This window comes from Salvia hispanica, chromosome 3, assembly GCF_029641045.1.
Source record: "Salvia hispanica isolate PSC_SH4W2 chromosome 3, Shi_PSC_v1, whole genome shotgun sequence".
Classification (NCBI taxonomy): Eukaryota; Viridiplantae; Streptophyta; class Magnoliopsida; order Lamiales; family Lamiaceae; genus Salvia; species Salvia hispanica.
Genome location: NC_142694.1, coordinates 8,415,109 through 8,441,737, shown reverse-complemented (window position 1 = coordinate 8,441,737; position 26,629 = coordinate 8,415,109). Strand labels below are relative to the sequence as shown.

At 37.8% G+C, this 26,629-nt stretch overlaps 7 protein-coding genes across 14 annotated transcripts; 4 read left to right on the top strand and 3 right to left on the bottom strand.

Moving 5' to 3' along the window:
* Positions 1–97: 97 nt before the first annotated feature.
* LOC148930113 (succinate dehydrogenase [ubiquinone] iron-sulfur subunit 2, mitochondrial-like) lies at positions 98–2,156 on the top strand. The gene is made up of 2 exons (XM_089068079.1): positions 98–843; positions 1,763–2,156. Exons 1-2 carry the CDS (start codon positions 203–205, stop codon positions 1,932–1,934), a joined length of 813 nt encoding a protein of 270 aa, XP_088924205.1. The 5' UTR covers positions 98–202; the 3' UTR covers positions 1,935–2,156.
* A 1,098-nt stretch (positions 2,157–3,254) lies between these two features.
* LOC148930112 (PQ-loop repeat family protein / transmembrane family protein) lies at positions 3,255–6,596 on the top strand. 3 transcript variants are annotated; one of them, XM_089068466.1, is made up of 9 exons: positions 3,255–3,529; positions 3,616–3,748; positions 3,838–3,927; positions 4,459–4,583; positions 4,791–4,833; positions 4,932–5,049; positions 5,119–5,168; positions 5,635–5,721; positions 6,473–6,596. In XM_089068466.1, exons 1-9 carry the CDS (start codon positions 3,411–3,413, stop codon positions 6,482–6,484), a joined length of 777 nt encoding a protein of 258 aa, XP_088924592.1. In that variant the 5' UTR covers positions 3,255–3,410; the 3' UTR covers positions 6,485–6,596. The 3 variants fall into 3 exon arrangements, with proteins under 3 accessions (XP_088924592.1, XP_088924591.1, XP_088924590.1); XM_089068465.1 differs by lacking the exon at positions 6,473–6,596 and adding an exon at positions 5,842–5,971; XM_089068464.1 differs by lacking the exon at positions 6,473–6,596 and having other exon boundaries at positions 3,257–3,529; positions 5,635–5,971.
* Positions 6,481–7,280, top strand: LOC148930111 (uncharacterized). The gene has a single exon (XM_089068467.1). It carries the CDS (start codon positions 6,481–6,483, stop codon positions 7,153–7,155), a length of 675 nt encoding a protein of 224 aa, XP_088924593.1. The 3' UTR covers positions 7,156–7,280.
* Positions 7,281–7,428: 148 nt separating this feature from the next.
* Positions 7,429–10,286, bottom strand: LOC148930110 (protein WVD2-like 7). Of its 4 annotated transcripts, none has more exons than XM_089068462.1 (9): positions 10,063–10,286; positions 9,413–9,835; positions 9,017–9,337; positions 8,862–8,920; positions 8,654–8,728; positions 8,273–8,375; positions 8,148–8,186; positions 7,936–8,046; positions 7,429–7,769 (listed from the first exon to the last, which is right to left on the bottom strand). In XM_089068462.1, exons 1-9 carry the CDS (start codon positions 10,126–10,128, stop codon positions 7,533–7,535), a joined length of 1,434 nt encoding a protein of 477 aa, XP_088924588.1. In that variant the 5' UTR covers positions 10,129–10,286; the 3' UTR covers positions 7,429–7,532. The 4 variants fall into 4 exon arrangements, with proteins under 4 accessions (XP_088924588.1, XP_088924586.1, XP_088924589.1 ...); XM_089068460.1 differs by having other exon boundaries at positions 8,124–8,186; positions 10,063–10,285; XM_089068463.1 differs by having other exon boundaries at positions 7,429–7,751; positions 10,063–10,284.
* A 2,954-nt stretch (positions 10,287–13,240) lies between these two features.
* Positions 13,241–15,355, top strand: LOC148930109 (C3H4 type zinc finger protein (DUF23)). Of its 2 annotated transcripts, none has more exons than XM_089067195.1 (2): positions 13,241–13,549; positions 13,633–15,355. In XM_089067195.1, the coding sequence occupies exons 1-2, from the start codon at positions 13,360–13,362 to the stop codon at positions 15,159–15,161; spliced, it is 1,719 nt and encodes a 572-aa protein (XP_088923321.1). In that variant the 5' UTR covers positions 13,241–13,359; the 3' UTR covers positions 15,162–15,355. The 2 variants fall into 2 exon arrangements, with proteins under 2 accessions (XP_088923321.1, XP_088923320.1); XM_089067194.1 differs by having other exon boundaries at positions 13,630–15,355.
* An 812-nt stretch (positions 15,356–16,167) lies between these two features.
* LOC148930108 (putative carboxylesterase 16) lies at positions 16,168–18,792 on the bottom strand. Its single transcript, XM_089069331.1, has 2 exons — positions 17,656–18,792; positions 16,168–16,939 (listed from the first exon to the last, which is right to left on the bottom strand). Exons 1-2 carry the CDS (start codon positions 18,507–18,509, stop codon positions 16,399–16,401), a joined length of 1,395 nt encoding a protein of 464 aa, XP_088925457.1. The 5' UTR covers positions 18,510–18,792; the 3' UTR covers positions 16,168–16,398.
* A 685-nt stretch (positions 18,793–19,477) lies between these two features.
* On the bottom strand, positions 19,478–25,295 carry LOC148930107 (serine/threonine protein phosphatase 2A 57 kDa regulatory subunit B' theta isoform-like). Of its 2 annotated transcripts, none has more exons than XM_089069329.1 (3): positions 24,820–25,295; positions 23,086–24,499; positions 19,478–20,454 (listed from the first exon to the last, which is right to left on the bottom strand). In XM_089069329.1, exons 2-3 carry the CDS (start codon positions 24,289–24,291, stop codon positions 20,095–20,097), a joined length of 1,566 nt encoding a protein of 521 aa, XP_088925455.1. In that variant the 5' UTR covers positions 24,292–24,499; positions 24,820–25,295; the 3' UTR covers positions 19,478–20,094. The 2 variants fall into 2 exon arrangements, with proteins under 2 accessions (XP_088925455.1, XP_088925456.1); XM_089069330.1 differs by having other exon boundaries at positions 24,933–25,295.
* Positions 25,296–26,629: the final 1,334 nt, after the last annotated feature.

The following is a 26,629-nucleotide window of genomic DNA, read 5'->3' as shown; positions in this document are numbered from 1 at the left end:
AACTACCCCTTTACCAAATGCTCTCACCGCCTTACTATACCCGTCTATATAATGATCCCAGGCCCATTTCCGTCATTCTACTATCTTCTGCAACCAATAGTGGTCGGGCTTACTGCACCCACGCGCCCCAATAACCAAATCATCATCATTTTTACATCTACTCTTCTCTCTCTCTCTAGATTCTCTCTTCCGATCAAAATCAATGGCGATTGGATTGGTTCGACGAGCGATAGCAAGGGTTCCGGCTTTGTCACCGGCGGCCAGAGCTTTCATCTACAGAGAACACGCATCGGAGGCGGCGAAACCTAGCTCCACCCCCAAAACCTTCCAAATCTACCGATGGAATCCGGATACGCCTCAGAAGCCCGACCTCCAGAACTACGAAATCGACCTCAAGGAGTGTGGCCCCATGGTCCTCGACGCCCTAATTAAGATTAAGAACGAGGTCGATCCAACCCTAACCTTCCGCCGCTCCTGCCGCGAGGGGATCTGCGGTTCCTGCGCGATGAACATCGACGGCCGGAACGGTCTCGCCTGTCTCACCAAGATAACCTCCGGCGGACCGACTATGATCACGCCGCTTCCGCACATGTTCGTGATTAAGGATTTGGTGGTCGATATGACCAACTTCTACAACCAGTACAAGTCGATTGAGCCGTGGCTGAAGAGGAAGAGCCCGCCGGAGAACCCGGGGAAGGAGAATCTGCAGACCAAAGAGGATCGGAAGAAGCTGGATGGGATGTACGAGTGCATTCTATGCGCCTGCTGCAGCACATCCTGCCCTAGCTACTGGTGGAACCCCGAGTCTTACTTGGGCCCCGCTGCGCTGCTTCACGCCAACAGGTATCTCGCTTGTTACCTAATTTTGTGTTGCTGTCGCCAGATTATGAGATATGTGATGATTTATGTGAAATATGGGGGAAATTAGTTGATCATTAGATAACTCTTACTGTGATTCTATGAATGTTGTTGGTCTGGTTTGCGATTATACAATTAATTCTGTGTCTCCTCCTCCCCATGTTACAATTATTTGAAAGTTAAGCTGGTACGATTTGGGTGAAATTTGTGATTTGGTAAGTTGTCGGTTGAAGATAAGTGATGCAGAGCGTGCCTCCTGATATGGGAGCTCAGACATAGCTAGTTTAGAACTTTAGAATAAGCTTATTCAAACACCTCTTTGCTAACTCTGTGAATGTCTTGATGTTGTGAGCTAGGAAAAATGTGCTCACCCTTACCACAACATTGCTGATGTTATTCAATAATTGCCCTTGTTCTACCTAAGAAGCTACCTGTAGTTACTAAGGGGCCGTTTACTTTTTTGGATTATCCGGAGGAATTGAAACTTTGGGATAATCCCAAGGTCCTTCATAATTTCTATCATTTGAACTAGCTTGTTTGATTTTTCACTGAAGATTTGAAATGGTAGGATTGGATCAATCCTAGTAATGAGGATAAAAGTACTAAAGCATGAATCTTATCAATCATGAAAAGTAAATGCTCCTTAAACCTTTGTAACTCTCTCATAAAATAGTGAAAGTTTTAACAATGGTAAATGGTGTTCTTGCAAGTGTTTCCTTTCGGAGTATAGTTCCCACAAGTATCTTTTTTAGCTAAATCAAATTGGCATATGTGCAACTTCGAGAGTTGTCTTCTTGAAGTTAGATTGTAAATAAGTATACACTTGTAATGAATTTAACTCTTAGTCATTGAGCCAAAGCCAATACTGTTATGATTTATATTGTTGGTGATGGTGGTTGTGCAGATGGATAATGGACAGTCGAGATGAATACACAAAGGAGCGTCTGGATGCCATTAACGATGAGTTCAAGCTGTATCGGTGCCATACGATCTTGAATTGTGCTAAAGCTTGCCCCAAGGGACTCAATCCTGGTATGCAAATCCAGAACATCAAGAGACTCGAGCGCACAAATTAGCTCTTAGGAAGCTTGATTAATTCATCAAGTTGAATAATGAAACTATTTTTTGCAAATTTCAACTCATCTGTACCTTCTGAAGCAATATACTGTTTCGAAAATAATGTGCTTTGTGAATTGGGCTATAGTTATGAATTGATAGCTCCATTGACGCTCGAGTGGCCCAGCCCACAGCTGCGGATGGCTTCAGATGGTTTTCATATGTTACTACAGTTTTATCTCTCTGTGGTTTTAATCTCCTTTCGACTAGCAATGCATACAATAGACATGTATTTTGATAATTTTCCTAATAACTCTTTAATTACGGTACATCTTAATGCATAGTATAATACTATTGTTTTTAGTAAGATTGTATGAAAAGATACTGGCATAAAAAAAATTAAGTTGCCCTTCCATGAGTGAAAATGAATTAAATTACACAAAACAAAGTCGAACCTTTTTGTTGGAAAATGAAGTGAGAAAATTACAGATATTTTATGTGTACTCCCTCCGTCCACCATAAAGAGTCTCATTTCTAAATGGTACGGGTTTTAAGAAATGATAAGAAAAGTGAATGGAAAAAATTAGTGGAATAGAGGTCTCACTTGTATATATTGGTTTTAAATGAAATGTGAGTGGAATGAGTTAATGGAAGGTGAGACTCCATTACCATTTATGAAAAAAGTAAACCGGGACTTCTATTCGCAGACGGAATAAAATGGAAAACATTAACATTAAACTTAATGTTAATATGAAATTTTATAGAAAAAGTTAAAGAACCAAACAAATCGGTATTCAACAGTTATTTCCAAATGCATGTGTGTGGAAATGTAATTGACACCAAATGAGAAGCACTCAATTTAGAATTTAAACAGCTTGTTATCCTTTAAAAAAAGATACGTAGCATCTTTTTATGGATGCTGCATGATGAATGATACTGTCTCCGTTTTCCCTCATAGTTGAATTATTTTTTTATTTTGGGAAGTTTTCTACTTTATTAACTTTTCTTCTATTTCTTACTATTTTATCTATAATAGAGGAGTACTAGTGTACTACTCCCTCCATCCCAAGGAAAATGACCCCTTTCTTGGATGACACGGGATTTTATGCCAATTTTATTTTGTGTATTAAGTGGAGAGAGTAAAGTAAGAGAGAGAGAATAAAATAGAGATAAAGAAGTTTCCATTTTAAGCAATGAGTCATCTTGATTGGGACAAACCAAAAAGAAAAATAGGTCATCTTCAATGGGACGGAGGAAGTATTAACACAATTAATATCATGGTATAATAAATATGGAAGCATATTTATGATATCTGAATAATAAATCACCGAAATTAAAGGTGATACTAAAAGAAAACACCCTCGGAATGAGGACGAGTATACGGGCACGTTCTTGACTCGTAACCCGCCGCAGCTGAATCATGGGACGTTGCACTTTCATCTTGTCGCAGCTGCTCTCTCATTTAAGATAGGGCGCCCATTTCGAATAACAGAATCATGGCGTCTTGGAATTCATCTCACCTCGAGGTTCTCTACAACGTTTTGGGATGGCTCGCTTTCGTCTCTTGGTCCATCAGCTTCTACCCTCAAGTTATCTTGAATTTCCGCCGCAAAAGGTCCAATCTTTCCCTTCCATATTCTGGGATTCTTCTTTTTTTACTTTGTGGGTGTTTTTATTCTAATGGTTCTTTTATTGGAGCAGTGTGGTGGGGCTGAATTTTGATTTTGTGCTGCTCAATTTGACGAAGCACTCTTCCTATCTCATCTACAATGCTTCCCTCTTCTTCAGCTCTACTGTGCAGCGCCAGTACCGCGAGAAATTCGGTTTGAATGAGGTTGTGACACTTGATTTTAGATTGGTAATCATCATTTTTATCATGGGGTTTTCGATTTGTTTGTTTATGTTTTGTGTTGCCCATTGCAGATGATACCTGTTGCTGCTAATGATGTGGCTTTCTCTGCTCATGCTGTTTTGCTCACTGTTTTTACCCTGGCTCAGATTGTAATGTATGATGTAAGTGCTGGTGCTTCTACATTCCTTACCGTGTTTAAAGTTTGTGTCTTGTTTAAGTTGTGTACGATTAAGGTATGTGATGTAAGTAATGTTGTCTCTATAAGTTTGTTTAGTCTACAATCTTGATTGGAAGAAAGGGGTTTTCCTTTATGATTTCACTTCAAGAATGGGACTAATGGGGTGTTGAGCTTGCATTGAGAAGAGTGTAATATAGATCTATTTAAATCTTTTATAACCTTCCATTTTTCAAATTCTGTGGCTCATTACGCGACCACATTCTATGTGGAAGTAGACAGTCGAATGAAACACGAGATTGGTATATTGTAGGGAGTAGAAGATCTTGTTATATACAATATGTGGTTATAAACAATAAGTGATTCTGAAATCTGGGTGTTGATAGCTAGAGTCTTTATAGGAGTAGTTTTGAAAAGTCATTGAATAGTTTTAAAACTAGATGCTTGGGAGGTTTGAAGATCACACCTTTAATCCCTCCTTACTGATTTTTGATTTTACTGCTGTTGTTTTTGACAGCGAGGGAACCAGAAAGTTTCGAAAACTGCTGCAGTACTTGTTTCTGTTGCATGGTTAGCTGCTGCAGTTTGTGTTTTTGTGGCTATACCAAGACATTCCTGGTTTTGGCTGGTGTCGTGCTTCAAGTGAGTAACCTCGTCTCTCATTTATTTATGATCTCTATGCAACTGGATGAGTGCTGAATTACTATTTTACCATTCTCCTTTATGAGTTGAATTGGGCTTAAGAAAGGAACTCTCAAGAATATAAAGAAGAACTTAAGTGCATATCAGAACATATATTGCTTCCTTTAATGCTCGTTTTCTGATTCCCAAATCCTTGTGTGATTGCAGTACTATTCAGATTGTAATGACTGTAATCAAATACATTCCTCAGGTGCGCCCGAGATTTACGTTAATCTGATAGTTTCTGAATTCCTTTTAATCTTTGGATGTATTTTATCTTGAGCATTATTCTTTGATCATTAAATCTAGGTTTACTTAAATTATCGTCGAAAGAGCACAATTGGGTTTAGCATTGGCAACATATTGCTTGATTTCTTTGGAGGGATAACCAACTATTTTCAGATGGTCGTGCAATCCATAGATCAAAGTAAGTTGGCAGTGTCTTCTCTATCAAAGAAATATATCCGAAGCTGAAATCTTGTGTGTTGCCTCACAGATTCCTGGATCAACTTCTATGGGAACATCGGGAAGACGGCGATATCACTGGTACAAAATGGGTTTTATACCTTTTTCTATTCATCTGCTGTTTTTCTTGGAACATAATGCTTTGATTATCTGGATATTAACACGACCAACAAGGACCTTAAGGAGTACTCTTTAATGGGGAGTCTTGTTTAAGACATTCTAACAGGTCAAGATCTATAAAACGAGTCATGATCCGGACCCAAATACTAAAAATTACGATATAGCTGAATATGGATATTTGGCTCGTCCCACGTTATTACACTACTCTAATTACGGTTTTGAGACCCCGATGTCTTCAAATTCTAGACACTATTGTCCCACATCACCCACTACTCATTTGAAGTAGTATCCCACAATCTATCCTTGTTTAACCCGAACAACGTATAAGTTTCCCTCTTGGAATATGTAACCATCAATGTCATATTCTTAGCATCCTTTCCTCCATACCTCTGTTTTGCTGAAAAGATGAATTGGCTTTCTTTTGCAGGTGTCTATCCTGTTCGACATTGCCTTCATGGTTCAGCACTACATTCTATATCCCGCTAGCAAGAAGACGTCTGATAATACTATCTCGGTAAGCAATGAGCCACTAGTCGGAACCTCGGACGACCCTCTCTCTGAGAATGTGTAATAACTAAAACCTAAGAGCTACTTGTTGTGTGTGTGTGTGTGTGATGTGTTTATTTGTTGTCAGTTAGGAGAAGAAGCCTCACAAGTGACAAAGGAAGAGTCACATAGTGCAGATGTATAGGCTTCACCAATCATAGATTTCCTCCAACTCAGATCTCTGCCATTTTATGAAGTAGCTTCTCAAGATTTATGAATTTTGAGTCCACTTTTTCGTCCATATTTATAAATATTATTTATATAGCTTGTTCACGAAATAGAATGAAGCTGATTTGGGATTGAAGGATCCCATCATTCCATGTGATTGGAGCTGGTGTATATCTTGAAGACTTGCAATATTTGTAAATTTGATCTAAAAAGTTATCATGAGATTAAAGTTCACATTTTTATTTAAGAATAACTCTTTTTAAATATTCTTGAACTTGGCCTATACGCAATACCATATATCATAACCGACAGATAACTACCGGTATAGCGTCTTTTTCCAATCTTCCTATAAATTAATGCTCCATATTTATATTTCAAAAAAGTAGAGCTACTCTTTTCGTATATTTTAATGCATCCATTGAGTTTGGCCAACACGCATAGGAAATTTGCGTGCAATTGACCAATCTTGATCGCTTGCTTCACAAGTTGAAGCATAATTCTATTTAACCAAAACCACTTCCACAACAATTCATTGCCATCCATTAACATAGGAAGCAAAATGAAGAGAGAAGGTCGCCAGCATGGGATGGTCCGAACCTATCCGATCTCATCGGAGAGGAAGCAGAGAGGCCGTGAGGAGCTAGCCTCGCCCCCGAAGGCCGGACTCTTTGCCAAGATCTCCTCCAAGCCCACCAACCACTCCAAGTTCACCGGGAAGTGTGGCCGCTCCAAGTGCAACGATTGCCATGTGCATCCGGCATCCAAGTCCAAGGACAAGGTCAAGGGAGCTCACAAAATGCGTTCTTCATCGGATGTCGTGTCCAACTACAGACTGATCACGTGGCGTGTGGTGGATTCTGCATCCGGTTTCAAGGTGTCGGGATTTTCTGCAACGGGCGTTTTGGACTATTTGGATCGCTTGGATGATTATGATTATGAGTATGAAGGTGAGGGTGTTGATCATGAGCATGCTCATTATGATGTTGGTTTTGATGGAAGTTATGATCATGATATGGGAAATTATGATTATGGGATGGGATCTCATGGTGTGGAGATTGAAGAAATTGATGGCTGTGGTGATGATAGCAGTCATGGTGATGATGTTGTTGTTGATAATGATGATGTTGTTGTTGATAATGATGATGATGATGATAGAATGAGTTTCTGTGAGGTGGGATTTATTTGGCAAGCTGTTGATGGAGATGAAAGCTGGTGTTTGGTGGAAGAAATTTGATTTATTATTAGATGAAATGTGTAAATCATAATTTAATCCAACCTGCATCTGTTTATATATTTCCTTATTTAATTGATTGTCAGAAATAATTGTGAAACTGCTAATAAATTATGATTTGTATACTATTCTAAGCATTCTAGAATTTCTATGTAGGTAGGTTGGGTGATCAACGACTTTATTTATCTATATTTGTTATGTAGGAGTACTATATTTGTTGATCACTACTCCTAGTAGTATATGTTAAAAATATGCCACACTTTTTCTGAATCAAAATGAAAGAAGGAAAAAATAGAAATCACATTATATATATAACAATCCTCCAACCAACTCAACAGAGATGAATCTTGTAAGATGAAGAATGATATGAACATATGTGTTCAATGCTGGATATTTGGTGATCTATTCTCATGTGTAATCCTTTGCTGCAACGAAGTAGTAAGAAACTTGTTTGAATTAGCAGCCTTCTTTTTTGATAAAGTTCCATTCTTGGTGGATGATTTTGGAGGCGGAGACGGGCATGGCACTGGTACTGAGACAGTGCCATGCTTCTTTGAACTGCTTCCTAGTACTGCTGGCTGAGGTCGCGCTGCTGGAGTCTGCATCATGCCAACATTCTGTGACCAAATCTAAATATATTTTGATGGGAATAATGTCTTAACAATCACAATGGTTGTTTAGGTGAAGCAGAAAATCACGTTTCAGGGAAACGAACTACTATAAGACAAGACATCCAGTGCTAGACAGGGAGAGTATTACAATGGACTGAAGGGCATCTCTTACCTTGTTCATCGGGCGTACTGAAGTTTCTCTTTCCTTGTAAAAGTCGGGCAATGGCCGAGCTTTGAAGCAGAAGCCATAACTCAGTTTTCTAATCTCATTTCCTGCTTTTTCCTGCAAAAAACAGAAAACACAAATTCATGTCTGAGCTCATAATCCTTTGAATCAGCAGGCTTTTTCATTTGTACAACCTTTAATGTCTTCTGCAGCTGTACCTTTTGCTCCTCGTTGGCATTGAATTTCTCCTCGAGTTTCTGCAAGCATAGGAGCTAAAGATGAGCCATACTGATGCATCAGGTTAAAGAAATATTAATACTAGTATGTATAAACTGCTTCATGCCTGTTTTCTCCTTGCAGCTCTTTCTTCTGTCCTCAGCATAAACGGAGTAGACGAAGCTGGTGACTGTAATTTGTTCCGACAGGCCGTCAATGACTTCGTGTAACTGAAAAAATACAAGCACAGGTATGAAACTCCCTGCTACAAAAGCTCGTCTCTATCACTCTATAAATCATCAGAAACTATAGAAAACTAGAGGAGTTGAATCGATATTTATTCTCATTGAAGTTTCCACACTTGGTAGGTTAAGCTAATAGTTCAATATAAGGCCTATCATATTGGTTTTGGTATGCACATAACTAGAAAAAATTTAAATATGGTCACTGCTAATATATCCCATATTTTCAAATCAGACGCCATTAACTCAAACCAAGCTAAACTTACACAGTAGACAAAATTTGCCATTTAGGAGCAGCAGTTTTGCTTCCATTATCACATGGATCAATTGGTGTTTGCATCCTGTGTATTCCAACAAATATTGTTAAAAATAATCTCATAAATGTTAGGAAAATGAATCATGTTCAAGTTCCCTTTGACTACTCAAAATGAACCAAAGATCCCTACAAGACTATAACCGAGTAAACTGATGCACCTTCGGTTGTCTGATCGAGGTGTTGCTGCAGGATACTTGGTCACATCTTTTGCAGCTTGCTGAAGTTGACAAAACACAATTCCAACCAAAAAAAATCAGTGAAAGAAACACACAAACACATGTAGCAATATAAGCCAAAAGTGATATAAATCAACCATGATTGGAGTCTTGCAATCTTTAGGTGTAGATGAGAAACTTGCAGCTTTCTTGGCTACAGAAACAGGCTCCTTATCAATTGGAACCAAATTGATCAATCCACGCAAAGACTTGTGAGACGGCCTCTTCTTATCCGTGGATTCCACATTAGATTTCTTAGCACTTTGGTTTATCACATTGTTTTCTTTCTTGATACCAGGTGTAGCTGGTGTGGATGGAACTCTCCACGTCTTGCACCTAATTGATGACTTGAGCGAAGATAAGCCATGCTTTTTCTTGCTGGTTGCAGAAGAGGTATCCTCATTACCAACACAACTCCCCTGCATCAACAACAATCAATCTCACATTCTTGCACAAAGATGATCAAAACAAAGCCAAAAAAGATAGATTTCAACCTTCAGCAAAGGCCTTTCCATTTGTGGAGTTTCACTCCCCTCTAAACATGAATCTGCATCAAGATTTTCAGATAGGCTAACTGAAACCCTCTTCTCTGAGTCCTCATTGCCTGTGATTAATACATTAGTTTTAGTATCATCAGCAGCATTTTCAACAACTCTCTCAGCATTAGCATGATTTTGTCTCTCAAGTAAGGCAGCAGCTTCAGCTTCAGCTTCGGCAGCAGCCTTTTGAGCAGCAATTTTCTTGTAATGAGCCTCAAAGAAAGCCTTCTTCTCGGCCACGGATCCCGGCTGCGCGTAGCTCGCTGCCTCCTCCACATATTTCTTGTGTGGAAAGGAGGACCATTTATCCCATGATAAGGGCTCACTCACAAACCTTCCAAATGAAACTGACTCACTAAGAAAACTCTTGGGGTTCCCCTGCAAAAAACCATCAAAACCCCCCACCTTGTCTTCAAGAATTCAACCATGGTTAAAACCATCAACTCATCTACTACAAGAATACAAGTACTATCATTTTCTTGCTCCTTTAAAAGTAAAAAATTTCATGTATGAATTCATGCTTAGTTATGATGCTGGTTTTGATAAGCTAGGGAAAGACAATTAGCAAGAGCAAGAAAGATTTGGTGGTTTATATGGTTTGTTACCTGCCATGATTGGTTGGGAACTGGGGCACCAGTGTAGCCATGCATGAGACAAGCTGAATCTCCCATTATTGTTGCAGAGAATGGAGATGGAATTATTATTGCATATCAGGACGGAAAAATGTGATCTTTGTTGCGGTATGAGAGTTGGGTTTTAATTTGTTTGTGGCATGTAATGATTGTCCTTTAGCACAAAGATTTGAAATTTAAATGAAAGCTGACGTTGAGCAGCAGAGTGGAACTGTGGAACTATCATTCTGCGACCACTATTTTTAAATGCTTTTTCTTGAGCTTCTTTTAGCTTTTGAGGGACCCACTTCATCAAAAAGTCGTATGCGTTTAACGTTCAAAACTTTTTAGTCTTTTTTTGAAATCCAATCTCATTCTCAAAATCAAAAATTTCATCCCCTAAAAAATCAAATTGATGATGAACTCCACAAATTCTGGTAATTCAAATCTCAACAAATTGCGCTATGTTGTAAATTTGAACATTCCCTCCTTTCTTTAATGTTGGATAGCTAGAATAGTAATTTGTGTTATAATTATAATACTATACCGTATAACAAAAATAAAAATAACAATAACATGATCATAAAAAATTGGTTATGAAAATTGAAAATTGTCGGCAAAGGGAAATCTTTTTCAATTTAATTTTGGATTAGTGATATTGGGCTGGGCATATTATTGCAACCCTGGACCAGAAATCATTTTGGGCTTTAGAATTATGGTAGGGTCACTTACAAAGCCCACATAAGCATTAAAAAGGCACTACTATGTTTAGATGATGCCAGAATGATAGATACCCCACGACGACAAAATAATCCCATCATCAATTTTAAATTAAAAGATATAGATAATTTTGAACTCTCTAAACAAGGAGTAGTAGTTGATTAAAAAGACAAAAGAAAAGGTTGTTAATTATAGTCACAAATGCACTAGTACATGTCATGACACATGGATGAGCTGAATTACTTAGTAATTTATATCCAGTAATAGTAGAGTATATATTTGGAGTATATATTTGCAAATTGCAAGAATCAAAATAAAGATAACTAATTGAAACGCAATAATTGAGTCCGGTGGGTGTAATTTGAATATGATTAAACAATGATGGAAGAAAAACAATTTATATAGAGAGTGAGGACAAAGACAGAGCTTGAATTTATCATTACATCTTTTGGATATTCCAAAAGTTGAATTATCATTTATCCAAGTAGCTGTCGCACATAATAAGATATACGCTACACCAATCTTTTACTCCATTTTCCGATTATTGAGTGTGACATTTTTATAGTATAATCAAAAGTCTAGCTTTAAATTTTATATAATTATTATGTTATAGAAAATTATATTACAAGGCATGAATCACAGAAATGGGTATATAGGCTGTAGAGTACAGTATTATTTATCAAATTATGGGAGACTATCTATGTTCACTCAAAATATTTTATCCTAATTATTTTAGTTAGTTATACAAGTAGAAAGCTCCCTAACACGTGGCGCTGCTAGAATTTGACTGTTCAAAATTTATTGGTCGCCCAAATTCCGCCACCCTTGGCATCGCGCCGCCCCTATGTGGGCCCCACCGTTCAACTCCGACCGCTCAATCTCTCTTCAGACAACGCATACTCCCGTAATATGGACCAAACAATTCTTTAATTACGTCATAATTATCATTAACTTACCACAAACTCACAAACTAAATACCCATTCATTTTCATTCAATGTCATAATCTTTCAACTTCAACTAAAACTCCAAAATATGTGCTCTATTATTAAGATGAGATTTTATACAATTTTAATATGGATCACTTCTCCTAAACATATGAACTGTATACCGATAATTATATGGAATTATATAGGCGACAAATTAGAAAAATATCGACAAGTATTCCTAACGTCGAAGGAAAAGTCAAAATTTATATTTATAGATATCCAGTGTGTTTCGTTCCAATAACCTCAATGTGGGCCCCAATAATCGGAAATTAAATACCCCGATAACTAATTAATACCCTATTAACCCAAAATTAATCCTTGATCTTATTTACTTGTCGGTTGAGCTGTATTTCATAATCTTATCTTAATACTAAATAGATTGATGTAAAGACAGAAAAACCTATACATATTTTCGGCACTTTGCCCTTACTGACAATTTTATAATTTTAAAATTTATCCAAAATCTTGCAAATTGATCATTAAAAAAAGAGATCCAAAGTTTTGAGTTAGTTATTCTAGTCAATTCTTAGCATATGAGTGTATACCTCTAATTTTGACTAATCAGCTGCAATTGTTTGTGTTTGTTCGTTTGAGAGAAGAATCAAATACAATTTTGATTAACTCGTTTGCTTGGTTGAGCTTAGGTGTATTAAAACTCATTATAATGTAGGAGTATTGTATAAAACACATTAGTTTTTTTGGAAAAACATGAACATTCAATCTTCATGATAAGGAATTAACCCATTATCGATCAAGTCTAGAGATAGAAGAAAGTTGCGAGAAAATCGAGCCTCGTCGATCAATCCGTAGAGAGAAGAGATTTTACGCATAAAACTAAAGAAAGAAAATAAAATAAATATTGTTATTTCATTGATTGTCTTGAAAAGATAACAATAGCTCCTATTTATAATACTCCTACTAATAACCTAACTTAGTAACTAAGATAACAAATATATAGAAAGATATGATATTATAATATTAATAGACTAAATAATATAGATATAATAATATAATCATAGGACAGTATCACTTCACCCTATATTTACATGTATAATCTGTATTTTCTTGCTTATGTTTATAAGTTTATTCACCCATAAATAACAATTTTACTATAATAATAATGATATGCCTCATTATTCTGTATTTCTTGCCTTTCTTGATTTATGACGTTATTGATTTTATTCCAATAGTATTTTTTTTCTTGTTTTCTCTTTCTTTTAGTAGTTTTTTTGTCTTCCACATTTATGTCTTAAATACTTGGACTTTCATGGTTGTCCGTATGGATATTAAATTATTATTAGGAAATATTTAGTTTTGGAATAAAAACTAATTATGGTTATATTTAGAATTAGAAATGTTAACAGGGGCAAGGTTGTATTTTGTAGAATAAAAACAAAGATATTGTTAAAAAGTGGTTTTATTGGAGCAATATAAAAAATAGGAGAAAAATAGGAGCAATATATCTTGGAGTAGATTTTGGACTTGAAAATCCGAACATAACTTACCATACGACTAACGCCACTCTCTCTCTCTCTCTGAATTCCGTTCCTAATTCTAAACCATCTCTAATTCTCAATTTATTATATGTCAACTATTCCTCATCTTTTGATGAATGATCAACCTCAACAACAAGCAAAGAATTCCCACACCTCTCCAATGAAGGATCGCAGGAAACGCAGCGTCTTCTCATGGAGACCACTCTTCTTCCTCCTCACCGTCCTCCTCCTCTTCCTCGCCGCCTTCTCCTCCTCCTTCGCTCGTCTCTGGCTTGCAGGTTTTTATTAATTGCCCCTCAAAAACGTTATTTTTATCTTTTGACGTTTACAATTTTGATTGTGCGTGTTGAACATGAAGCAGGAAGTTTTCAACCAAAACTTATATCAAAACGGAATATTCCGGTGATGGAGGTGATATCGGCGGAGAATTGCGAGTCTCCGGCGGCTGTATCAATTGGAGAAACGGTTATATTCCCCGACGAGGCTGTGGTTTTCCTAAAATACCCTCCGTCAGCTTCCTTGTTTACCAAAGACGGCATCAACTGCATATATCTATTTCCCAACTCATCCCACCCGCAACTCTTCCTCTCCCCTACGGCGACCGACTCCGACGGCGGAGCCCACCACATCGTGCGGTGCCCTCCCCCGCCACGTGGCGCGATCGTATCCCTTTCAATTAAGCACAGCGGTGATCACCTCGCCCCGGGACCGATGCAGGGATGGGACTCTCTTGCTTATGAGGCCATGATCGACGGCAGCGACAACACAACCTTAGTTTTCGTGAAAGGCCTCAATCTGCGGTCGGGGAGACCCGCCGATTCTTCTAAATTCAAGTGCGTCTACGGCTCTGATCCGGTGGTGTCGGCCGACGCCGTCTCCGCCGCTCAAGAGGTCGTCCGATGCCGCACCCCGTTGAGCGTGCTCAACGGCTCACATCCCGACAACTCTGTTAAGGTTTCGGTTAGAGTTGTCGGGAGGCAGGCGGTTGACTCTGCAGCGCGCCTGCACAGTCCTGACAGAGGCGGCAGCTCAGGCAAGCCACACAAGATGTGTGTTTGCACAATGCTGAGGAACCAAGCAAGATTCCTCCCGGAATGGATCATGTACCACGGCCGCGTAGGCGTGGAACGATGGTTCATCTACGACAACAACAGCGACGATGAAGTGGACAGCGTGGTGGGTGCACTAGCCGGCTTGGGCTACAATGTCTCGCGCCACCTCTGGCCGTGGATCAAGACTCAAGAGGCCGGGTTCGCGCACTGTGCGGTGAGGGCGAGGGACTCGTGCGAGTGGGTGGGGTTCATCGATGTGGACGAGTTCCTCCACTTGCCCTCTGGCTCCTCGTCTCTGTACGAAGATGTAATTAGGCCATTGGGGGCGGAGGAGGGGGTGGGGGAGGCGCGCGTGGCATGCCACAGTTTTGGGCCGTCCGGGCTGAGGAAGGCCCCCGCGAGAGGGGTGATGGCCGGGTACACGTGCAGGCTGGCTGCACCGGAGAGGCACAAGAGCATTGTTAGGCCAGAGGCGTTGGACGCTTCGTTGATCAATCTGGTCCATCATTTCCATCTGAAGCCCGGATTCCGGCATGTTAATGTGAACAGGACCTCGTTGGTGATCAACCACTATAAGTACCAAGTGTGGGAGGTGTTCAAGGAGAAGTTCTACCGGAGAGTGGCAACGTACGTGTCGGACTGGCAGCAGGAGAGGAACGCGGGCTCCAAGGACCGGGCACCGGGTTTGGGGACCAAGGCTGTCGAGCCATCAGATTGGCCTTCGAGATTCTGTCAAGTTAAGGATACCGACTTGAGGGATCGGATTTTGGATACTTTCACCGATCCTCAAACTGGCTACTTACCGTGGGAAGATCAGCATAGGAGGAGCCAAATCTAAGTTTCAAAAGAACTACACAAACTGTGGTTATTTTTTAAAACTTAATTCATATTTTAATGCACGTAACTCTAGTTATACATGTAGATACTTGATTCATTATTTGTACATAAGATTATGAGGAGGGTACATGACATCTTGCGGAAGTGGAAATACTCATGATTCTTAATAAGTCATCATCTATTCATTTTTTGGTAGATCTTTACTTCTTGATTTAGTCATTTTAGGTTCAATTATCTTTTAGATTATTAGAAAGCACTAGTAGTACTTGTTAACTTGTGTCGACTTCTTTCAATTTTTTAATTTTTTTAATTTTTTTGGTATTTCATATCCCATCTGTTAATATGACTACTCACCAAACATAAGTATACTAGATTAATACTGATAAGTTTTAACGAAGTCAGCAACCATCCAGATTCATGCCATCTGGAGAGTGCAGAATAGTTATAGTTTGAATTTCTTGCGTCATGGAATATTCTATATTTTAATACTGGACTAATTCAAGAACCGAATCACCTTTCACCAGATCACACTCGAAATGAAATCCCTTCAAAAAAAATGCTAGACTTTTGGATGAATAGGGCCCTGCTCAGATATTGGCTACACCATATTATCTTAGGAATTGCTAAACTATTTTACTCACAGAAATATAATGCCTAGTCTAAACCGCCCCTTGTTAACGAAAGTGTAATCAGTGTCTGAAAAACAGGTTGTCTGAATTGAGTAAAATAGCCTACCAGACATGTCTGACTCTCCTTCTCCGAGCGCCCCCTCCTTCAATACTATGGATCCACACTTGATGAATAACATATCATCATCTATGGAGACACACACACACATTATGTTCTGCGTTCTCTAATCAGAAATCTTCTGCAGTTCATTATTTCGTTACACGAATTAGACAATAACGAAAAAAAACTCAGCGGTTGTGAATAAAGGTCATATTCATTGCATACAAGGATGCTACAAAACTCATCAATTTTGACTAATATTGTACATAATAAAAGAATAAGACAACATCCAAAATTCATTGATAAGTTGCAGCTTTTGAACTCAGCTAGATTCCGATCTCAGATAAGAAACAAGGAAAAAGTGAAATGAAATCACCAACCAACTAGCTTGGTCGTGTCATCTTCCAGAGCCATATACAAATAAAGATTGTACAAACTCCAACAACAGATGCTCACCAGTCACCATTTCCACGGTCATGGAAGATTGGTGCTGAAGCCATTGCAAGGATTTAATAAGAGAACTCGTGACCGCGTAACGAGATAAACTTCTTGACCCAAATGGCAATGTCCTCCGCGCAGGCCTGAGCTTGAGGAGTCTTAAGAAGCATATCAAGTGTAGCAAATTCATGAACTGCATCCTTGTACTCGAGAACAGGAGCATCAACATTCACCTTCCTGAGCTCCTCTGAGTAAGCAATCGCTCGATCTCTCATCCAGTCATGTTCGGCCACCACAGTCAAGGTTGGAGGCATCCGCTTCAGAGGAGGTCCTCCTCGACCAGTGACTAGCGGGTTGGCAGCAGGGTGGTCCAGGCTGAACTCCTCTTCTGGCAAGAAGAGTTTCCATGCAAGTATGCACATAGCTTTGTCATAGAAGTAGGAGTTTGACAGTTTTATCTCCGAGTGCGTTGGTACACTTCCGATGAAAAAGGGATACATCAAAACCTGGGCTACCACCTTTACTGGGTCCAAAAGCTTACCGGCCTCTATAGCTTTCCTTGCCACATAGTCAGCAATATTTGCTCCACAACTCACTCCGAGAAGTACACATCTGCAACCATTTTACGTAAAAAAAAATGTATTTCAACAAAGTTCCCTGTTGCTAAATATGTACTAGAAAACAAGTGCAGGCATCAAGACTAACTTCTCATAATCAGACAACATTTACAAGTCAGGAAGGAAAGACAAGGAAAGTAGTATTGAAAATGTTGCTTCTGCATGAAAGAAAATGCAATGGAAACATCAAACACAACAGGATGAAGAACATGGAATATGACTTCAATATTAAGCAGATTCTAATGTCACTGATCAATTTCCATCTTTGCTAAAAATTACTGCTGAAGCCTGTATCCTTTCCAAGTAGAAATTCATAAATCAGGAGCATGCTTTAGTTTAATTTGATAAACTCAAATACAATAAAACAAATTTGACAAGCACCAGCAATCACATATCAGCGGATAAACTCAGGAACACGCTTGTAGGCATTTCTAGAGTTTCTCTGAGCACGATTAAGCATCATAACGCTGACTCATTCACATACCCTAACAAAACAAACTTCGCTAACTTGTGACATTCAACAAAACAAGCTACTACTAAACAATCAGATCCCTTTTCACTCTGATGGAAGCTAAAGAATATGCATATACTGGACAAAAGCAGGTAGCCAAATCAATCGGCATGGGAACCAATGAAGTCATAGATCCATTAACACATCGCTATACCAATAAAAGTCCACACCAATGCTGCCAAACCAACATCAGAACTAACCTAGATGGATCTGCATGAGCAGCCAACCAGGGCTCCACCATGGAAGCTCCAAATGCATCGGCGACATGCCAATTACCCTCTGACCTCCTCAAATCGACCCCTGCTCCTTTCGAACTGCCCAACGACTTGGTACATTCGGCCAAATTCGCCTGCTTTGCAAGCCAGTGCAGCACTTTCAATCCATCCTCGAATGCAGATGGGTACTTATTCTCCGGAGCCAGCCTATAGCCCACCGACAACACAATCACATCGCACAATCTCGCAATCCGCCTACAGAAGAAATCATTCGCCACCGAATCATTGCTCCCACTAACAAAACCCCCACCGTGAAACTGCAGCATCACCGGCAACCGCCGACTGCCTCTCCCAACAGGATTATACCCTCTGTAGGTTCCATTTTCAGATTTCAAATTCGCATCATCAACACTAAATCCATAACTACTTCTTCTAAGACTGCTATCAACATTCTTCACAATCACAGCATTACTGCCGGAAACAACACTATTATCCGACGATCCGTGACTATATCGACGAGTAAGTGACCGATTTTGATCTAATAAGGGACCTCCAGATTTCGATTTCGAGTCGGGGAAATTAAGACAGGTTTCAGGAAGAAAAACACGAACAGATACCGAAGTCACGGGATCGATATGAACATCCTTGGTCGCGACGCCATCGGTGAACAAAGGATTGGCAGCCGCCGCTGTCTCCTCCGCCGGCCGTGACGTCACCCCAAAGGTACCGCCGGTGCCACCGACAGCATCGTTTTCCGGAGCCTGCAATCGGCTCTGCAAACGATGCTTGAGCATGAATTTGAAGAATACGCTATACAGTTTCACACCAATACTTGGCATTTCCCGAGAAAGTAGCGAACTATTAAACGGAGTATATCTGTATATTATACGCACGGAATTTCGAAAATTTGTGATTTGTTCTGCTTCTCCTCAGCTCATCCAACTAATAGAACGTCGGCGTCCTAGAATCAGAGCAACTGGATTTCACATTAGGATCGATTTAGGTTTTGGCGATAAATCTCCCAAACTCAGTTTTTGAATCGCATAGAGATGGAGAGAGAGTGGGATATATCAAAAAAAGTGTAGATAGATTGAGATGCAGGTCTGTGCTGTTTTTCCTTCTTTTTTTTTAAAAATTTTCTTTTCTAATTCGTAGTAGTATTTGAGTGTTTAAATAATGTGTCGTGCCACGTAGACCGCATTCGGTGATCCTTTTTTCTGCTTTTGATGATTGTACTCAAGGAGACAGTCTACGAAAAGTCATGACGTACAACTCAAGTATGCGTGAGAGAGGCGTGGGGTTCATGAACTCTAGAAGCAGAGAATAGAAATGAATTAGGTGGAGAGGGCCATCTAGAAAATTAAGAAATTTCCAGTTCTATTAGTTTGATTAATGGTCTATTATTTTAATATTTATTTAGGGCTTCAAAGCAAAATAATAGGTGAAGGTCCCCTGGTTGAACTATGTTTGTATTTATACCAGCTGGAACTTTTGTTTTTTTTTATAAATATACTATAATCACAAAAGAATGGGGCCATTGTAACCGCATTCGTATTTCGTACTATACCTTTTGCAGACAATTTTAATGCTAAATCTCGTCTTGAAGGAAAGCAAAATTCTTGTTTTTGTTTAACCAAATTCATTTGGATTTTATCGCATTTACAGTGACTTAAATTGAAAAAAGTGCCTATAAATATCTTGATAAATGAGATCCCAATAATTTATAAACACTGCATTTACTTAGTGTAATAAAAAAAAATTGAGTCATGTAAAATGGGAAGGATAAACTACTTAGTAAAGTCTAAAATGAATCAACATGTTTCTAGTAGTATTAAATAAAGATGGCATCAATTTTCCTTGCGAATTCAGTAAAATTCACAACTTTGAATCATCACTCCGCCACCATTAGTGATTCTCCTTGTTCCTCAAATTTCACAATCAATTCCTAGTCTTGTTCACACTGCGATACTCCTATCTCTCTCTATATCTCTAGCGATGGCCCAAGGCAGAGAGTAGAATGAGGTTAAAGGGAAGAAGTTGCATCAGTATCTCAAGCTCCGGTCATCCATGATACATACATATATAGTACTGTATATAATTGAAGATGAGAGAACATTCACGGTTAACTTTGACACCATGTCTAAGAGCTAAAGCTGAAGAAAAGGCCATTTTCCAGCAAATTTCCTCCATGAAGATTGTAAACCACTAGGCCAACCACAATTCTATATGTACATTCACTTCTCTTGCAATCAAAACAAGGTCTCTGGCGTAACCTCATATACTCCCTGCACGACCCGATGAGGTGAGGAAAACGTGAACCAATCAAGAAAAGATGGGGATTCCATTCCATCTCCATTGACCCCATTGTGGTCAGCAACACAAAATAGCAAGTTGGGATAAAAAAAGCATAAGCCTCCTTTATCTTTAGCCAGATGACATCTTCGCACTAGTCCTGGGAGAAACGAGCACTGGCTCGTTACTGGCAGCTTTCATTGCAGCTATTTCCTCCAGACGTCTCCATGTTGCTTCCCGCTTCCTCTTATTTTCTTCTTCTTGTGCTTCGTCTTCTTGGAACTTGAGCAAACACTCCTCAAAGAGTTCAGGATCCGCATCTGAAAAGATTTTGCGGACATTCAATGTCAAGCTCTGTACTGCCTGGTTCCAGTGGCCTCTTGCATTTCTCTCCAGTGCAGGGAAGATGATTGGCAGGATAACTTTACGATTTTGTTTGATCAGGTTTTCGATGTGATCGTTGTTCCATAAGAAGAGAGCCCTTTCTGCCACCTGTAGATCCAAGATTAACAAACACGATCAGAGAGCCGTAAATGATTAGCCTCATTAAATTCCTGAATGCATGTGAAGAAATCTATTGATGATGCTAACAATAGAACTTGAGAGTCGGAGTTGCATGGCATGTGCTATTTATTAAAAACCTAGAATACAAAACTTTCATTCTTAAAAAGATAAAATATGAAAATGTATAGAATTTCAAGACTATAAGAGCTAAGAAAAAAGAAAAAGAAAGAAACAAAACCCCAGAAGTAAATCAGACACATTGGAAGATTGCAAGTCTATTGAAGTTCTCTTGTTTCACAGAATCATGTACAAAAGCAGCTAAAAGAATTTTTCAACAAACTGAATCTATTGCCCATTTCTAATACCAATATTTACTAATCCCTCCATTCCAACATATTACTACTACAGTTTCCTTTTGCAGATGTCCCAAATGTGTAATCATGATTCCATACTTAATAGCACTTTCCAATTCATTAATCTGATAAAGCATAGTTGTCGGATTTCCAGCCTATACAAGAATGTTATCCCAATGTACTACGCATAAAAATGATTATGCTAGTTTAAACCTAGCAGCAGCTCCAAAAAATACAAAGAACGCATAGCTGCAACATTGAGCTGGCACTAAGAATGATAGAAAAGTAGGGTTGGTTGACTAGTCTAGTTCCACAGTACATAATATATCTTCAAAGTAATGACATAATTAGCAATGTTATTAAGATTCAGCAAAAACTCAAGGGTTGAGTTAATTTGATATATAATATACCTTTCACACCTTCACTTGTAGAAGAGGAGAAAGTTTATATTTTTCTTATCTATCTTTGAAGAACAAAAGCAAGAGACATTATCACTATCACAAATCCCATCCACACCTCCACCAACCAACAAAATAAGAAAAAGAAAAAAAAAAGGAAGAAAGCCAAGCAGTAACCAAGAAGTATGCTACCAATCACCAAATGCAGTGAATCCTAGTCAATTCAAGCAAATGGATACCTAGGACCTATAAAAGGGTATAAGAAAGTACAAAAGTTTTTGAAATATCAAGTTAATTAGAAGAAAGCAATAAGCATACAATCTATTTGAATCTACATATGGTGTCCATCAACTTAATAAATAAAGCATTGATGCCAAAGCCAAATATTCTTTCCCTTTTGATCGTAAAACTGCAAGCATAATTAAGTCATGTAGCAGAAGGATAGTGCAACCACCAAAGATGGCCAAAGAGAGAAATCCAGTTAATTTAATTTCGGTGTTAGAGAAATAGCATATACCAACATGTATTTCATGAGAGTGTTTTAGAGTACATGCCAAAAGCTGAACTTTTTTCCCAATCATACTGCAAGCACAAGTCTTGTGCCAAGAAAGAGATCGCAACCAACAAATAAGTCAATAGATGTTAAACTAGTTGATTAATTGGACTAGGGCTGGGGAAAAATACCGAAAAAATGATATATCGCTCGTATCGTATTGAAAAATATCGAAAAATTATCGAATATTCGGTATATCGTAATTTTCAATACGATACGGTATCGTATCGTAAGTTTTCGATACGATAACGATATGAATTTCCTTATATCGCGATATATCGTTTTATATCGAATATACGATACATATCGATATTTTCGATATATACGATATTTTCGATATATACGATATATATCGTATAGATATATATCATATATATCGAAACATATTGAAATTCAATACATAGAAGTTTAAAATTATAAATATATATAAATCCATTTAATTCATTCATATATTTAGAAAATATATATATGAAACCCTAATAAGAACACTATTTATTTTATTGTGTTGAAGTTTTATTAATTTTTGTGTTATTTTTCAGTTTTGAAATTATATTTTTTGATATACATGTATTCGATACGATAACGATATTTCGATATATCGTATCGATCTTACGATATATAAAAATATCGATATGATAACGATATTGATATTATCCATATCGAAAGTTCGATATATTAAATTCGATATTTCAAAACTTTCGATACGATAACGATATGAAATTCTTTCATATCGATATTTTCGATACGAAACACGATACAACGTTTTCGATATGATATATTGTATCGACCCACCCCTAAATTGGACTCTGAAAGATATCCGGTATACAACTGATACATAAAACCCCTCCCCCCCTACATTACTTCAATTCTACAGAAAGTCCTCCCTACCATTGACTCACTAAATTACTCTATACTACCAATAAGACATGTTCTAACAAAATAGGTTTAGTCCACTATACTGAGAATTACTCTCACAGTCACACTCTCTACACAGTCTATACTCAGCAAGAAAGGCAATTTAGAAATAACAGAAATACGACTTTGATCTAGCTCCATCTAAACTGGTAAGTGGTCATTGAGATAAAAGACACACAGAATAATAGAAACTGCAGAAAACTAAAAGCAATAGTAATTAGTAGTGAATATATACTGCAGAATTGCCAAAATATGAAGGTTACCTTCGTAATCAGATATATGAACCAAGAAAATTCAAAAGGATTAAGTTAAAATGGAGGGCAGATAGTGTCATAACAAGTTGAAAGAAAACTGATTTGAGGGTAAAAATAGAAATTGAATCCTTTTTCAAGAGGACAACCTGAAAATGTGAACTGCTCAGGCAACGAGCAATCTTGCGGAAGAGAGGAACCATACAACGCTGAAACTCTGGAGGCTGAGTCGCTTCCAACACTTCCTCTAGCTCACCCAAGAACATTACCTCCTTTGAACTGTTAGTGATTGGCCAATACTTCAGTAAGCCTCTTATGACAGTATCAGCAAGTTTGCAGTCCTTCTCCACGAATTGTGTTATGCAGTAAGATAGCTGCTGATGGTACATGGGGATGCACTTCGGTTTGTGAAGAGGAATGAGTGCCCGAACAAGGAAAAGCTTGTGCTCTTCTTTCAAAGGCAATGCAAAACCATTTATAATGCTACCCAGAATTTCCAACAGCTCAGCAATCCCATTATGCTTCTCCGTTTCAAATATGAAGTGGTAGAATATATTATTGATAGCTTTTCTGACGAAGGGGCGATGAACCATGAACTTTCCATATATCCGATGTAGCACAGTCTTTAAATAGTCCCTTTCTCTAGGATCTTCTGAGTCAAAGAGATCTAATAACCTCAGAACAAAAGAGTGATCAATGTAACGCTTTGCTAGCTTTGCATCTGTCTCTGGCGAAGCCACAAACCTCAGAAGAAATTCATATACAACTTGCAAATGAGGCCATGCGGGATCCATCAAGGGCTCCTCTTCTTCCAAATCAAAGGCTTCCAATATCTTGTTTTCACGAGGCTGTGTGGAAAGCGTACGGAATAAATTTGTGGATACCATTTTTACAATCTCTTGCATGGCAGTTTCTGTGAATTTCTGATTTGCTGAAGCGATATAGTCAACGAGCTCAACTAATGTCTGCCGCTTGATCTCTTTTTCTTTCAAATTCTTTGTGGGGTCAGTGAAGTCAAATATAACACAGCACATATTCACCTTTTTTATAAACAAGCTTTGCTTCTCAGAATTTGGGACATCTTTGAAGCTAGGCAAAGCTTCATACGGAACATATCCTGCATTCCCATTGACCTTAGTACTTACTGAGTTATTTCCGTAATTTGCAACTGAATTTGAAGATGAATTAATCCCAGAAACAGCTGCAGGATTAGAACTGCCTGACCGGCCACCTGTGGCATAAGCATTTTTTGAAGTAGCTGGAGCGTTCGAAGTGTATGTAGAGGATCCTCCATCACGATTATCCACTAACTTGCCATGTTTTCGTGGAAGCTTGTTAAGAATATTCTTAATCATCACTAAGTGCAAAGCAGTCACAATATTCCTCAAGTGTACGAAACTCCCACAAACGAACAAGCAAATGCTTCACAACTGGAGGCACATCATAAATGGTAATGGAAGTAAATAAACAGTAGCAAAACAATCATCAGACCGATTCTACTAGCTACTTATAAATCCGGACTCCCCAATGTGCAAAAACTCTTTCCAGTGATGGAATTGTCATCTGTAAAAGGAAAAATGAGATTAAAACAAGAATAAGCCCAAAATCACAAATTTCTTTTCATCAAGCTACTAAATAAGAAACTAGATTCCCTATTTTCTTTTCCAAAGAAAGGTAAACTATTGTGAAGTCCACCCTTCTAAACAACTGAAGACCACTTTCTTCCCGAGCATAATTATGCATGATCATATCCTAGATGTGGAAATCAACCTTAAAACCCATATTATGTATTAAAATTAACTCAAAACAATCAAGATAAGATGCCTAATCACAACAAAAATTCACAAAGAAGTACTAAAAAATAGCCCAATTCATGAACTAACCTCATCTTTAACCTTTCTCCTTATTTCACAAAATTCCCTACTATTGAGCACAGATCAGCACGTTTCAAGATCTAAAGTAACGATTTTAACATCATTCATCAACAATCGCTCACCAAAAAAGCATCAAAAGAGGCAACTCTATTGCTGTACAGCTACGCACAAGCATATAAACTAGAGAACTGTACATGTACAGCAAGTACGGAAGCAGAGAGCGCACAAATCATGGGCCATTGATGTAAAAATTGAAGTAAAGAGGTTGTTTGAATTTGTGATGCAGAAAAGGGCCCGTGGAGATTGAAAGCAAAACTCTAGAAATAGGCCCCGTAAAGTGAGATAAACTAGAGAGAGAAAGCGAAATGTGTGTGAATTGGGATGGGGGTTGAGGTTGAGAGGGATAAAATGAAAATAAAGGAAACAATTTTTGGGGTTTGCTGGTCTTGTTGATGATGGGTTGTGGAGCTGTGCTCGTGTGCTGTTTCTGGTTTTTCTGAAATTATTGATTTTCTCTTTTCTTTTTTTTTGGGAATTTGAACAATTTTCTTTTTTTTAGAAAAATAATTTTGGAAAATATCAACGTGCAAATACCATTCTTCTTCTTAATTATTATCACATGGATTTTCTTTTCTCCAATATTAATGGTTTTTCATCTCCAATTTGCCTTTTTAATAAAAAAAATCTACAAATTGAAATGGAATTGTTATTAATTGAGATAAGATGAACGTACGATGGGTTACGTATATTTTTAGTATAAAATGGTAATTTATTGATCCAATTTGTAATTCCAGTATATATATATATATTTTTTAAATTATTGTTTGAGATCATGATTCATGAAATCAAAATCTAGAGTGTATACGTGTATTGTGTGGACGTCCAATTTTCGACGACAGCAATTTCGTCTTTAGGTTGGCAAAAAGTTTGGGAGTATTTTAATTTAAAACAATGAAGATCTAGTACTTTTATAATAATCAAAGTTAAATATTTTAGTTGATAATTATCCCTTATAAGTATTCAACAACATGGATGGAATGTATGATCGATATATAGTATATACATTTTGTCTTTTTATCTTAAAAATCCGTTCAATTCTCCGTTGATGTCTTAAACACTTCCGGCAAAGCCATATGGAGTTGTTTATGCAGCCGAAACACTAATTACAAAATGAGGTGAATTTCCAACTAAAAAAAAATGAAGAAATAAAGTATATGTAAGTGTGGTAGTTGTTTATCTTTATGAACAAGTCAAATATCTTTATCTTATCCCGCAATTCCGCTACTATTACAGACAGTTGATTGAGATGATTAATCTTTGAATTGCAGCCATGTTGGTAGTATTTAATTATTGCTAAAAAAAAGTAAAATGTGTTTAATTAGTGGCATACACTCGTTCTTGTTTCATTGACAAAATAGAAACTGAACATTTCGCACTTATGCTGCACTTGATCAAGATATTTTAAACTTTTTTTTAATTATCATATTATTGGTAATCAAACTATTCCATGTAGTAATTCGTAAGTATCTCGAAAATTTGAGATAACTGGTCCAATAATTTAATGTTATTCAATATCCAAAAACGAAAATATCGAATAACTTATGCTAGTAGTATTACATACACAAAAATATATAAAATATAAATATTGTTATCATACACGTGAGATATGTTGATGTAAAAAGATTGTACACCGATTTAAGCTTCGTCTCAAATGACCAAACTTCATAAATCTTGTATCTACAAATACACCAATGTACAATGGAACCATATAACTTCATATATACACATTTATATGTACATAAAAATAAATTTCACAATT